Source organism: Ranitomeya imitator, chromosome 4 (assembly GCF_032444005.1).
Source record: "Ranitomeya imitator isolate aRanImi1 chromosome 4, aRanImi1.pri, whole genome shotgun sequence".
NCBI classification, from domain to species: Eukaryota; Metazoa; Chordata; class Amphibia; order Anura; family Dendrobatidae; genus Ranitomeya; species Ranitomeya imitator.
In genome coordinates, this window is record NC_091285.1 from 689,096,489 (window position 1) to 689,111,895 (window position 15,407).

The following is a 15,407-nucleotide window of genomic DNA, read 5'->3' on the forward strand; positions in this document are numbered from 1 at the left end:
GTGGAGCGCTCCTGACCAGAACCTAGGCGCCTCGTCACAGCCTGAGAAACTAGCTAGCCCTGAAGATAGAAAAATAAGCCTACCTTGCCTCAGAGAAATTCCCCAAAGGAAAAGGCAGCCCCCCACATATAATGACTGTGAGTAAGATGAAAATACAAACACAGAGATGAAATAGATTTTAGCAAAGTGAGGCCCGACTTACTGAATAGACCGAGGATAGGAAAGATAGCTTTGCGGTCAGCACAAAAACCTACAAACAACCACGCAGAGGGGAACAAAAAGACCCTCCGCACCGACTAACGGTACGGAGGTGCTCCCTCTGTGTCTCAGAGCTTCCAGCAAGCAAGAAAAACCAATATAGCAAGCTGGACAGAAAATATAGGAAACAAAAGTAACATAAGCAAAACTTAGCTCATGCAAGGCAGACAGGCCACAGGAACGATCCAGGAGATAGCAAGGCCAATACTGGAACATTGCCTGGAGGCCAGGAACAAAGAACTAGGTGGAGTTAAGTAGAGCAGCACCTAACGACTTAACCTCGTCACCTGAGGAAGGAAACTCAGAAGCCGCAGCCCCACTCACATCCACCAGAGGAAGCTCATAGACAGAACCAGCCGAAGTACCACTCATGACCACAGGAGGGAGCTTGACCACAGAATTCACAACAGTACCCCCCCCCCCCCTTGAGGAGGGGTCACCGAACGCTCACCAGAGCCCCCAGGCCGACCAGGATGAGCCAAATGAAAGGCACGAACCAGATCGGCAGCATGAACATCAGAGGCAAAGACCCAGGAATTATCTTCCTGACCATAACCCTTCCACTTAACCAGGTACTGGAGTTTCCGTCTCGAAATACGAGAATCCAAAATCTTCTCCACTATATTCTCCAACTCCCCCTCAACCAAAACCGGGGCAGGAGGATCAACGGATGGAACCACAGGTGCCACGTATCTCCGCAACAATGACCTATGGAACACGTTATGGATGGAAAAAGAAGCTGGAAGGGTCAAACGAAAAGACACAGGATTAAGAACCTCAGAAATCCTATACGGACCAATGAAACGCGGCTTAAACTTAGGAGAAGAAACTTTCATAGGGATATAACGAGATGACAACCAAACCAAATCCCCAACACGAAGTCGGGGACCCACACAGCGCCTGCGGTTAGCGAAACGCTGAGCCTTCTCCTCAGACAATGTCAAATTGTCCACCACATGAGTCCAAATCTGCTGCAACCTATCCACCACAGTATCCACGCCAGGACAGTCAGAAGACTCAACCTGCCCTGAAGAGAAACGAGGATGGAAGCCGGAATTGCAGAAAAACGGCGAAACCAAAGTAGCCGAGCTGGCCCGATTATTAAGGGCGAACTCAGCCAAAGGCAAAAAGGACACCCAATCATCCTGATCGGCACAAGCAAAACATCTCAGATATGTTTCCAAGGTCTGATTGGTTCATTCAGTCTGGCCATTTGTCTGAGGATGGAAAGCCGAGGAAAAAGACAAATCAATGCCCATCCTACCACAAAAGGCTCGCCAAAACCTCGACACAAACTGGGAACCTCTGTCAGAAACGATGTTCTCCGGAATACCATGTAAATGAACCACATGCTGGAAGAACAATGGCACCAAATCAGAGGAGGAGGGCAATTTAGACAAGGGTACCAAATGGACCATCTTAGAAAAGCGATCACAAACAACCCAAATGACCGACATTTTTTGAGAGACGGGGAGATCCGAAATAAAATCCATAGAGATATGTGTCCAGGGCCTCTTCGGGACTGGCAAGGGCAAAAGCAACCCACTGGCACGAGAACAGCAGGGCTTAGCCCGAGCACAAATCCCACAGGACTTCACAAATGAACGCACATCCCGCGACAGAGACGGCCACCAAAAGGATCTAGCCACCAAATCTCTGGTACCAAAGATTCCAGGATGACCAGCCAACACCGAACAATGAACCTCAGAGAAAACTCTACTCATCCATTTATCAGGGACAAACAGTTTCTCCGCTGGGTAACGGTCAGGTCTATTAGCCTGAAATTTTTGTAGCACCCGCCGCAAATCAGGGGAGATGGCAGACAAAATTACCCCCTCCTTGAGAACACTCGCCGGCTCAGACAAACCTGGAGAGTCGGGCACAAAACTCCTAGACAGGGCATCCGCCTTCACATTTTTAGAGCCCTGAAGGAACGAAACCACAAAGTCAAAACGGGAGAAAAACAGCGACCAACGAGCCTGTCTAGGATTCAACCGCTTGGCTGACTCGAGATAAATCAAGTTCTTGTGATCAGTCAAGACCACCACGCGATGCTTAGCTCCTTCAAGCCAATGACGCCACTCCTCGAATGCCCACTTCATGGCCAGCAACTCATGATTGCCAACATCATAATTACGCTCAGCAGGCGAAAACTTCCTGGAAAAGAAGGCGCATGGCTTCATCACCGAGCCATCAGAACTTCTTTGCGACAAAACAGCCCCTGCTCCAATCTCAGAAGCATCAACCTCGATCTGGAACGGGAGCGAAACATCTGGTTGGCACAACACAGGGGCAGAGGAAAAACGACGCTTCAACTCTTGAAAAGCTTCCACAGCAGAAGACCAATTGACCACATCAGCACCCTTCTTGGTTAAATCATTCAACGGTTTAGCAATACAAGAAAAATTATTGATGAAGCGACGATAAAAATTAGCAAAGCCCAGGAACTTTTGCAGACTCTTCAGAGATGTCGGCTGAGTCCAATCATGAATGGCTCGAACTTTAACAGGGTCCATCTCAATAGTAGAAGGGGAAAAAATGAAACCCAAAAATGAAACCTTCTGAACACCAAAGAGACACTTAGACCCCTTCACAAACAAAGAATTCGCACGCAGGATCTGGAACACCATTCTGACCTGCTTCACGTGAGACTCCCAATCATCCGAGAAGACCAATATATCATCCAAGTATACAATCAGGAATTTATCCAGGTACTCTCGGAAGATGTCATGCATAAAGGACAGAAACACTGATGGAGCATTAGAAAGCCTGAATGGCATCACCAGGTACTCAAAATGGCCCTCGGGCGTATTAAATGCTGTTTTCCATTCATCGCCCCTTTTAATACGCACAAGATTATACGCACCACGAAGATCTATCTTGGTGAACCAACTAGCCCCCTTAATCCGAGCGAACAAATCAGACAGCAAGGGCAAGGGTGTTGTGAATTCTGTGGCAGAGCTCCCTCCTGTGGTCACAAGTGGTACTTCGGCTGATTCTCTCTGTGAGCTTCCGTTGGTGGAGGAAAGTGGTACTGCAGCTTCTGAGTTTCCTTCCTCAGGTGATGTGGTGAAGTCGTTAGGTGCTGCTCTATTTAACTCCACCTAGTGCTTTGATCCTGGCCTCCAGTCAATGTTCTAGTATTGGACCTGTTTCCTCCTGGATCGTTCCTGTGGCCTGCTGCTCTGCATAGCTAAGTTCTGCTTTGCTATTTTGTTTGCTGTATTTTTCTGTCCAGCTTGTCTATTTGTTTTTTCCTGCTTGTTGGAAGCTCTGGGACGCAGAGGGTGCACCTCCGTGCCGTTAGTTCGGTACGGAGGGTCTTTTTGCCCCCTTTGCGTGGTTTTTGTAGGGTTTTGTGTTGACCGCAAAGTTACCTTTCCTATCCTCGCTCTGTTCAGAAAGTCGGGCCTCACTTTGCTAAATCTATTTCATCTCTACGTTTGTCTTTTCATCTTAACTCACAGTCATTATATGTGGGGGCTGCCTTTTCCTTTGGGGTATTTCTCTGAGGCAAGGTAGGCTTATTTTCTATCTTCAGGCTAGCTAGTTTCTCAGGCTGTGCCGAGTTGCATAGGGAGCGTTAGGCGCAATCCACGGCTGCCTCTAGTGTGGTTGGAGAGGATTAGGGATTGCGGTCAGCAGAGTTCCCACTTCTCAGAGCTCGTTCTATGTTTTTGGGTTATTGTCAGGTCTCTGTATGTGCTCTGACCTCTATGTCCATTGTGGTACTGAATTACCTTATCATAACAGTACTGGAGGCCCAAAGTACTAATGATTCTCAATAGAGGGAAAAAAGAAGTTCTGAGACCATTTTTTTTTCTCTGCACTGTGTTTTGCCTTTTTTTTCCCCTAGACATTTGGGTGGTTCAGGACACAGGTGTAGCGATGGACATTAAAGGTCTGTCTTCATGTGTGGATCAGCTCACGGCAAGAGTACAAAATATTCAAGACTTTGTGGTTCAGAATTCTATGTTAGAACCGAGAATTCCTATTCCTGATTTGTTTTTTGGAGATAGAACTAAATTTCTGAGTTTCAAAAATAATTGTAAACTATTTCTGGCTTTGAAATCTCGCTCCTCTGGTGACCCAGTTCAACAAGTTAGGATCATTATTTCTTTTTTGCGTGGCGACCCTCAGGACTGGGCATTTTCTCTTGCGTCAGGAGATCCTGCATTAAGTAATATCGATGCGTTTTTCCTGGCGCTCGGATTGCTGTACGATGAACCTAATTCAGTGGATCAGGCAGAGAAAAACTTGCTGGCTCTGTGTCAGGGTCAGGATGAGATAGAGGTATATTGTCAGAAATTTAGAAAGTGGTCCGTACTCACTCAATGGAATGAAGGTGCGCTCGCAGCTATTTTCAGAAAAGGTCTCTCTGAAGCCCTTAAGGATGTCATGGTGGGATTTCATATGCCTGCTGGTCTGAATGAGTCTATGTCTTTGGCCATTCAGATCGGTCGACGCTTGCGTGAGCGTAAATCTGTGCACCATTTGGCGGTATTACCTGAGCTTAAACCTGAGCCTGTGCAGTGCGATAGGACTTTGACCAGAGTTGAACGGCAAGAACACAGACGTCTGAATGGGCTGTGTTTCTACTGTGGTGATTCCACTCATGCTATCTCTGATTGTCCTAAGCGCACTAAGCGGTTCGCTAGGTCTGCCACCATTGGTACGGTCCCTTCAAAATTTCTTCTGTCCGTTACCTTGATCTGCTCTTTGTCATCGTATTCTGTCATGGCATTTGTGGATTCAGGCGCTGCCCTGAATTTGATGGACTTGGAGTATGCTAGGCGTTGTGGGTTTTTCTTGGAGCCCTTGCAGTGTCCTATTCCATTGAGAGGAATTGATGCTACGCCTTTGGCTAAGAATAAGCCTCAGTACTGGACCCAGCTGACCATGTGCATGGCTCCTGCACATCAGGAGGTTATTCGCTTTCTGGTGTTGCATAATCTGCATGATGTAGTCGTGTTGGGGTTGCCATGGCTACAAGTCCATAATCCAGTATTAGATTGGAAATCCATGTCTGTGTCCAGCTGGGGTTGTCAGGGGGTACATGGTGATGTCCCATTTCTGACTATTTCGTCATCCACCCCTTCTGAGGTTCCAGAGTTCTTGTCTGATTACCGGGATGTATTTGATGAGCCAAGTCCGATACCCTACCTCCGCATAGGGATTGTGATTGTGCTATCGATTTGATTCCTGGTAGTAAATTCCCAAAAGGTCGACTGTTTAATTTATCTGTGCCTGAGCACGCCGCTATGCGGAGTTATGTGAAGGAGTCCTTGGAGAAGGGGCATATTCGCCCGTCATCGTCGCCATTAGGAGCAGGGTTCTTTTTTGTAGCCAAGAAGGATGGTTCACTGAGACCTTGTATAGATTACCGCCTTCTAAATAAGATCACGGTTAAATTTCAGTACCCCATGCCGTTGTTATCTGATTTGTTTGCTCGGATTAAGGGGGCTAATTGGTTCACCAAGATAGATCTTCGTGGTGCGTATAATCTTGTGCGTATTAAACGAGGCGATGAATGGAAAACTGCATTTAATACGCCCGAGGGCCATTTTGAGTATCTAGTAATGCCATTCGGACTTGCCAATGCTCCATCAGTGTTTCAGTCCTTTATGCATGACATCTTCCGAGAGTACCTGGATAAATTCCTGATTGTGTACTTGGATGACATTTTGATCTTCTCGGATGATTGGGAGTCTCATGTGAAGCAGGTCAGAACGGTGTTTCAGTTCCTGCGTGCTAATTCTTTGTTTGTGAAGGGATCAAAGTGTCTCTTTGGTGTTCAGAAGGTTTCATTTTTGGGGTTCATCTTTTCCCCTTCTACTATCGAGATGGACCCTGTTAAGGTCCAAGCCATCCATGATTGGACTCAGCCGACATCTCTGAAAAGTCTGCAAAAGTTCCTGGGCTTTGCTAATTTTTATCGTCGCTTCATCTGCAATTTTTCTAGTATTGCTAGACCATTGACCGATTTGACCAAGAAGGGTGCTGATGTGGTCAATTGGTCTTCTGCTGCTGTGGAAGCTTTTCAAGAGTTGAAGCGTCGTTTTTCTTCTTCCCCTGTGTTGTGTCAACCAGATGTTTCGCTTCCGTTCCAGGTCGAGGTTGATGCTTCTGAGATTGGAGCAGGGGCTGTTTTGTCGCAGAGAGGTTCTGATTGCTCGGTGATGAAACCATGTGCCTTCTTTTCCAGGAAGTTTTCGCCTGCTGAGCGTAATTATGATGTGGGCAATCGAGAGTTGCTGGCCATGAAGTGGGCATTCGAGGAGTGGCGTCATTGGCTTGAAGGAGCTAAGCATCGCGTGGTGGTCTTGACTGATCATAAGAACTTGACTTATCTCGATTCTGCCAAGCGGTTGAATCCTAGACAGGCTCGTTGGTCGCTGTTTTTTGCCCGTTTTGACTTTGTGATTTCGTACCTTCCGGGCTCTAAAAATGTGAAGGCGGATGCTCTGTCTAGGAGTTTTGTGCCCGACTCTCCGGGTTTATCTGAGCCGGCGGGTATCCTCAAAGAGGGAGTAATTGTGTCTGCCATCTCCCCTGATTTGCGGCGGGTGCTGCAAAAATTTCAGGCTAATAAACCTGATCGCTGCCCAGCGGAGAAACTGTTTGTCCCTGATAGGTGGACGAATAAAGTTATCTCTGAGGTTCATTGTTCGGTGTTGGCCGGTCATCCTGGAATCTTTGGTACCAGAGAGTTAGTGGCTAGATCCTTTTGGTGGCCATCTCTGTCGCGGGATGTGCGTACTTTTGTGCAGTCCTGTGGGATTTGTGCTCAGGCTAAGCCCTGCTGTTCTCGTGCCAGTGGGTTGCTTTTGCCCTTGCCGGTCCCGAAGAGGCCTTGGACACATATCTCTATGGATTTTATTTCAGATCTTCCCGTCTCTCAAAAGATGTCAGTCATTTGGGTGGTCTGTGATCGCTTCTCTAAGATGGTCCATTTGGTACCCTTGTCTAAATTACCTTCCTCCTCTGATTTGGTGTCATTGTTCTTCCAGCATGTGGTTCGTTTACATGGCATTCCAGAGAATATCGTTTCTGACAGAGGTTCCCAGTTTGTTTCGAGGTTTTGGCGAGCCTTTTGTGGTAGGATGGGCATTGACTTGTCTTTTTCCTCGGCTTTCCATCCTCAGACTAATGGCCAGACCGAACGAACCAACCAGACCTTGGAAACATATCTGAGATGCTTTGTTTCTGCTGATCAGGATGACTGGGTGTCCTTTTTGCCTTTGGCTGAGTTCGCCCTTAATAATCGGGCCAGCTCGGCTACCTTGGTTTCGCCGTTTTTCTGCAACTCTGGGTTCCATCCTCGTTTCTCTTCAGGGCAGGTTGAGTCTTCGGACTGTCCTGGTGTGGATACTGTGGTGGACAGGTTGCAGCAGATTTGGACTCATGTAGTGGACAATTTGACCTTGTCCCAGGAGAAGGCTCAACGTTTCGCTAATCGCAGACGCTGTGTGGGTCCCCGACTTCGTGTTGGGGATTTGGTTTGGTTATCTTCTCGTCATATTCCTATGAAGGTTTCCTCTCCTAAGTTTAAACCTCGTTTCATTGGTCCGTATAGGATTTCTGAGGTTCTTAATCCTGTGTCTTTTCGTCTGACCCTTCCGGATTCTTTTTCCATACATAACGTATTCCATAGGTCATTGTTGCGGAGATACGTGGCACCTATGGTTCCATCTGTTGATCCTCCTGCCCCGGTTTTGGTGGAGGGGGAGTTGGAGTATATTGTGGAGAAGATTTTGGATTCTCGTGTTTTAAGACGGAAACTCCAGTATCTGGTTAAGTGGAAGGGTTATGCTCAGGAAGATAATTCCTGGGTCTTTGCCTCTGATGTCCATGCTCCGGATCTTGTTCGTGCCTTTCATATGGCTCATCCTGGTCGTCCTGGGGGCTCTGATGAGGGTTCGGTGACCCCTCCTCAAGGGGGGGGTACTGTTGTGAATTCTGTGGCAGAGCTCCCTCCTGTGGTCACAAGTGGTACTTCGGCTGATTCTCTCTGTGAGCTTCCGTTGGTGGAGGAAAGTGGTACTGCGGCTTCTGAGTTTCCTTCCTCAGGTGATGTGGTGAAGTCGTTAGGTGCTGCTCTATTTAACTCCACCTAGTGCTTTGATCCTGGCCTCCAGTCAATGTTCTAGTATTGGACCTGTTTCCCCCTGGATCGTTCCTGTGGCCTGCTGCTCTGCATAGCTAAGTTCTGCTTTGCTATTTTGTTTGCTGCATTTTTCTGTCCAGCTTGTCTATTTGTTTTTTCCTGCTTGCTGGAAGCTCTGGGACGCAGAGGGTGCACCTCCGTGCCGTTAGTTCGGTACGGAGGGTCTTTTTGCCCCCTTTGCGTGGTTTTTGTAGGGTTTTGTGTTGACCGCAAAGTTACCTTACCTATCCTCGCTCTGTTCAGAAAGTCGGGCCTCACTTTGCTAAATCTATTTCATCTCTACGTTTGTCTTTTCATCTTAACTCACAGTCATTATATGTGGGGGCTGCCTTTTCCTTTGGGGTATTTCTCTGAGGCAAGGTAGGCTTATTTTCTATCTTCAGGCTAGCTAGTTTCTCAGGCTGTGCCGAGTTGCATAGGGAGCGTTAGGCGCAATCCACGGCTGCCTCTAGTGTGGTTGGAGAGGATTAGGGATTGCGGTCAGCAGAGTTCCCACGTCTCAGAGCTCGTTCTATGTTTTTGGGTTATTGTCAGGTCTCTGTATGTGCTCTGACCTCTATGTCCATTGTGGTACTGAATTACCTTATCATAACACAAGGGGTACTGAAATTTGACCATGATTTTATTTAGAAGGCGGTAATCAATACAAGGTCTCAGCGAACCATCCTTCTTGGCCACAAAAAAGAACCCTGCTCCCAATGGTGATGACGACGGGCGAATATGACCCTTCTCCAAGGATTCCTTTACGTAACTCCGCATAGCGGCGTGCTCAGGTACAGACAAATTAAACAGTCGACCTTTAGGAAACTTACTACCAGGAATCAAATCGATAGCACAATCACAATCCCTATGCGGAGGTAGGGCACTGGATTTGGGCTCATCAAATACATCCTGGTAATCTGACAAGAACTCTGGGACCTCAGAAGGGGTGGATGATGAAATAGACAGAAATGGAACATCACCATGTACCCCCTGACAACCCCAGCTGGACACAGACATTGATTTCCAATCCAATACTGGATTATGGACTTGTAGCCATGGCAACCCCAACACGACCACATCATGCAGATTATGCAACACCAAAAAGCAAATATCCTCCTGATGCGCAGGAGCCATGCACATGGTCAGCTGGGTCCAATACTGAGGCTTATTCTTGGCCAAAGGTGTAGCATCAATTCCTCTCAATGGAATAGGATGCTGCAAGGGCTCCAAGGAAAACCCACAGCGCCTAGCATACTCCAAGTCCATCAAATTCAGGGCAGCACCTGAATCCACAAATGCCATGACGAAATAGGATGACAAAGAGCAGATCAAAGTAACTGACAAAAGAAATTTCGACTGTACAGTACCAATGGTGGCAGACCTAGCGGACCGCTTAGTGCGCTTAGGACAATCGGAGATAGCATGAGTGGAATCACCACAGTAGAAACACAGCCCATTCTGACGTCTGTGTTCTTGCCGTTCAGCTCTGGTCAAAGTCCTATCGCACTGCATAGGCTCAGGTACATGCTCAGATAATACCGACAAATGGTGCACAGTTTTACGCTCACGCAAGCGTCGACCGATCTGAATAGCCAATGACATAGACTCATTCAAACCAGCAGGCATAGGAAATCCCACCATGACATCCTTAAGGGCTTCAGAGAGACCCTTTCTGAAAATTGCTGCCAGAGCACATTCATTCCATTGAGTGAGCACAGACCACTTCCTAAACTTCTGACAATATATCTCTACCTCATCCTGACGCTGACACAGAGCCAGCAAATTTTTCTCTGCCTGATCCACTGAATTAGGTTCATCATACAGCAATCCGAGCGCCAGAAAAAACGCATCAATATTACATAATGCAGGATCTCCTGGCGCAAGAGAAAATGCCCAATCTTGAGGGTCGCCGCGTAATAAAGAAATAATGATATTTACTTGTTGAACTGGGTCACCAGAGGAGCGGGGTTTCAAAGCCAGAAATAGTTTACAATTATTTTTGAAATTCAGAAATTTAGCTCTATCTCCAGAAAATAACTCAGGAATAGGAATCTTAGGTTCTAACATAGGATTCTGAACCACTAAATCTTGAATGTTCTGTACACTTATAGCGAGATTATCCATCAAAGAGGACAGAGCTTGAATGTCCATCACAACACCTGTGTTCTGAACCACCCAAATGTCTAGGGGAAAAGAGAGACAAAACACAGTGCAAAGAAAAAAAATGGTCTCAGAACTTCTCTTTTCCCTCTATTGAGAAGCATTAGTACTTTGGGCCTCCAGTACTGTTATGAACAGGTGATTCAGAACCACAATAGACCTAGTGGTTAAGAGCACACAAGTGACCTGTTTAGTTACTAAATAGGACGAGCTCTGAGACGTGGGAAATCTGCTGACCGCAATCCCTGATCCTATCATACCACACTAAAGGTAGCCGTGGAGCGCTCCTGACCAGAACCTAGGCGCCTCGTCACAGCCTGAGAAACTAGCTAGCCCTGAAGATAGAAAAATAAGCCTACCTTGCCTCAGAGAAATTCCCCAAAGGAAAAGGCAGCCCCCCACATATAATGACTGTGAGTAAGATGAAAATACAAACACAGAGATGAAATAGATTTTAGCAAAGTGAGGCCCGACTTACTGAATAGACCGAGGATAGGAAAGATAGCTTTGCGGTCAGCACAAAAACCTACAAACAACCACGCAGAGGGGAACAAAAAGACCCTCCGCACCGACTAACGGTACGGAGGTGCTCCCTCTGTGTCTCAGAGCTTCCAGCAAGCAAGAAAAACCAATATAGCAAGCTGGACAGAAAATATAGGAAACAAAAGTAACATAAGCAAAACTTAGCTCATGCAAGGCAGACAGGCCACAGGAACGATCCAGGAGAGAGCAAGACCAATACTGGAACATTGACTGGAGGCTAGGAACAAAGAACTAGGTGGAGTTAAGTAGAGCAGCACCTAACGACTTAACCTCGTCACCTGAGGAAGGAAACTCAGAAGCCGCAACCCCACTCACATCCACCAGAGGAAGCTCATAGACAGAACCAGCCGAAGTACCACTCATGACCACAGGAGGGAGCTTGACCACAGAATTCACAACAGTGTGTACTGTATGTGTATATGTGTGTACTGCAAGTGTGTATGTGTGTGTACTGTATGTGTGTGTGTACTGTATGTGTATGTGTGTACTGTATGTGTGTTTGTTTTTTTTACTATTGAACACAGTAGCCGGATGATGGGAATATTGTTCCATCATCGGCTAGCTGTCACTGTAGCAGGCATAGCTGGATGGGACTAGTAGTCCCATAGGACGATGCCTGCCTACACACACACACAGAAACACACACAGATACACAGCCACGCACACACCCGCAGACCCCCGCATCTTCTCCACACACACACAGTCTGTGCCCACACACACAGTCTCCACCCACACATATAGTCTCCGCCCACATACTCTTACTTTCCTTTCTACAACGTTTTTCACACGCACATCCGCAGCAAATCCGCAAATCTTTTTACACCTTTTTTTTGCTGTGGATTTGACTGACTCAAGGGAAGTCAATGGGTGCAGAAATGCAGCAGATCCGCAAAAAGAATTGATATGCTGCAGAAAATAAAATGCTGTGAATCAGCGCTGATTTTTCCACAGCATGTGCACAACAAACGTCAATTTCCCATTGACTAACATTGGTTTTGCACTACACTGTGGATTTGATGTAATTCCACGCGTCCAAAAATGCTGCGGATCCGCATCAAAAGCCGCAACGTGTGCACATAGAATTATACAGCCACCACTAGAGGGAGCTCACTACATACAGATTTATACAGCCACCACTAGAGGGAGCTCACTACATACATATTTATACAGCCACCACTAGAGGGAGCTCACTACATACAGATTTATACAGCCACCACTAGAGGGAGCTCACTACATACATATTTATACAGCCACCACTAGAGGGAGCTCACTACATACATATTTATACAGCCACCACTAGAGGGAGCTCACTACATACATATTTATACAGCCACCACTAGAGGGAGCTCACTACATACATCTCCTCTTCACTACAATCCTAACACTATGAATCTGCACAGTGCAGAAGGCAGAACAAGAAACATGGCCTCTCTTGCTCATGTGATTGTAACCCGGCATCAAGTGTTTTTTAATGGCCAACAGCTAAGGAAATAAATGTATCACACACATGAATCAGAGGGGTCTAAAGCACATGATGATGACGGTCACCATAGAAACTATTGAGACAATGTCTGCTGAGCTGTGTATCTAATCCTCTCCTGTGTGATACTGACTGCTGAGCCGTGTATCTAATCCCATCCTGTGTGATACTGACTGCTGAGCTGTGTATCTAATCCTATCCTGTGTGATACTGACTGCTGAGCCGTGTATCTAATCCTATCCCGTGTGATACTGACTGCTGAGCCGTGTATCTAACCCTATCCTGTGTGATACTGACTGCTGAGCCGTGTATCTAATCCCATCCTTTGTGATACTGACTGCTGAGCCGTGTATCTAATCCTATCCTGTGTGATACTGACTGCTGAGCCGTGTATCTAATCCCATCCTGTGTGATACTGTCTGCTGAGCCGTGTATCTAATCCCATCCTGTGTGATACTGACTGCTGAGCTGTGTATCTAATCCTATCCTGTGTGATACTGACTGCTGAGCTGTGTATCTAATCCTATCCTGTGTGATACTGACTGCTGAGCTGTGTATCTAATCCCATCCTGTGTGATACTGATTGCTGAGCAGTGTATCTAATCCTCTCCTGTGTGATACTGAATGCTGAGCCGTGTATCTAATCCTATCCTGTATGATACTGACTGCTGAGCCGTGTATCTAATCCTATCCGGTGTGATACTGACTGCTGAGCCGTGTATCTAATCCTATCCTGTGTGATACTGACTGCTGAGCTGTGTATCTAATCCTATCCTGTGTGATACTGACTGCTGATCCGTGTATCTAATCCTCTCCTGTGTGATACTGACTGCTGAGCCGTGTATCTAATCCTATCCTGTGTGATACTGACTGCTGAGCCGTGTATCTAATCCTACCCTGTGTGATACTGACTGCTGAGCCGTGTATCTAATCCTATCCTGTGTGATACTGACTGCTGAGCCGTGTATCTAATCCCATCCTCTGTGATACTGACTGCTGAGCCATGTATCTAATCCTATCCTGTGTGATACTGACTGCTGAGCCATGTATCTAATCCTATCCTCTGTGATACTGGCTGCTGAGCCGTGTATCTAATCCTCTCCTGTGTGCTGATCTGTGTATTTAATCCTCTCCTGTGTGATACTGACTGCTGAGCCGTGTATCTAATCCTATCCTGTGTGATACTGACTGCTGAGCCGTGTATCTAATCCTCTCCTGTGTGCTGATCTGTGTATCTAATCCTCTCCTGTGTGATACTGACTGCTGAGCTGTGTATCTAATCCTCTCCTGTGTGATACTGACTGCTGAGCTGTGTATCTAATCCTATCCTGTGTGATACTGACTGCTGAGCCGTGTATCTAATCCTATTCTGTGTGATACTGACTGCTGAGCCGTGTATCTAATCCTATCCTGTGTGATACTGACTGCTGAGCCGTGTATCTAATCCTCTCCTGTGTGATACAGTCTGTGTGGTACAGGAGGAGTCGGATACCTGAGTTGTGTGCTGTGGGCTCCTCGGGGGCGGGGACAGATGACCTGTCAGGTGATAGATGCCCTTACCCGCTGGTGCTGCGCCCGTCCGTGGCACAGGTTGTGGCCCCAGGAGGTGGTGGTCAGGAGTAGATTCAGAGATGCCAGGACCAGAGAGGTGCCCCCTAGTGCCAGCGCCAGGAGTAGCAGCGGAAGCAGAGCCCCTCGGCCAGGTCCTTTCTTGCTCCAGCGAGACATGGATGTCGCTCCGTCCCCTTATTCCCACCTCATTCTATGGTCGCACCGACTGCGCCCCCTCCTGCTTCCAAACACTAAATTAAGCCCTAGAAGACCCCGACTGACGCCCCCTCTACATCTCGCCAACGGCCGAGAAAAACTCAAATTTTATATTTAAAAAGAACATTTTGAAAAATCTAAATTTTCTTGAGGAATGTGAATCATTCCTTCCGAACTTCCGCGGAGAGACGACAACCTTCGGGAGGGCCGCCGTCCGTCGCCCATGTGACAGAGACTGGAGGGGCCGCGACTAGGAAAGAAAATCCAAAAATCAATCCAAGAAAAAAAATAAAAAATGTGAGACTTATTCAAAAAGTGTCACGTAATAGTGAGCTGGCGAGCCGGCGTTGGCCAGAGAGCGGCCATATTGTCTAGTCCTGCTGCACCGCCGCCGATGTGGACAATGGAGGGTTACAGGGATGTTCGGACCCCCGTCCCAGAGGGCCAAAACAAGAGTCCACTGTGCCTGAAGGATGACGGTGGTGATGATCCCCCCGATTATAAAGAGTAGAGGAGAAAGACAACCCGAGGAGGACCAGGCTGGAGGTCTGGAGGAGAAGGACAACCCGAGGAGGACCAGGCTGGAGGTCTGGAGGAGAAGGACAGGCGAGTGGCCGCTCGGAGGAGTCGCACTCCGCACTTCGCACTCGGCTCCTCTGTTTTTCTTGCCTCTGGATGAGCTCCAGAAAAAGGAGAAAAATAAAGAATGACAGGAAATAGAAGGAGAGGAGGGAAGGAGGAGCGAGAGGGGGTGAGGGCCAGAGAAAGAAGCCCTGACAGGAGGAGAGGGGAGGACGGACAGGAACACCAACAAGACACCACACAGGGTCCTCACACGTGACGGTGGTGGTAACAGTCCATGTGGAAACCTGTGGCCCTCGACACTTAATCACATCATTACTGGGGAGTTCAGCTCCGATGTTGGAGGACCCAAAGGGGAACTGCGGCATGTCGACGAGTGGTACTGTGCAGTGTATATATACAGGAGGAGTGGTACTGTGCAGTGTATATATACAGGAGGAGTGGTACTGTGCAGTGTATATATACAGG

The 15,407-nt window shown here is 47.4% G+C and overlaps 1 protein-coding gene across 1 annotated transcript in view; it reads right to left on the minus strand.

The window, feature by feature from the left end:
• Window positions 1-15,052, minus strand: part of LOC138674721 (uncharacterized) — a 95,042-nt gene extending 79,990 nt beyond the window's left edge. The window contains exon 1 of the mRNA XM_069762538.1: window positions 14,151-15,052. Within this exon, the coding sequence (XP_069618639.1) occupies window positions 14,151-14,318 (168 nt within the window). The 5' untranslated portion in view covers window positions 14,319-15,052. The remainder of the gene's footprint in view (window positions 1-14,150) is intronic.
• Between the last annotated feature and the right edge of the window lie 355 nt (window positions 15,053-15,407).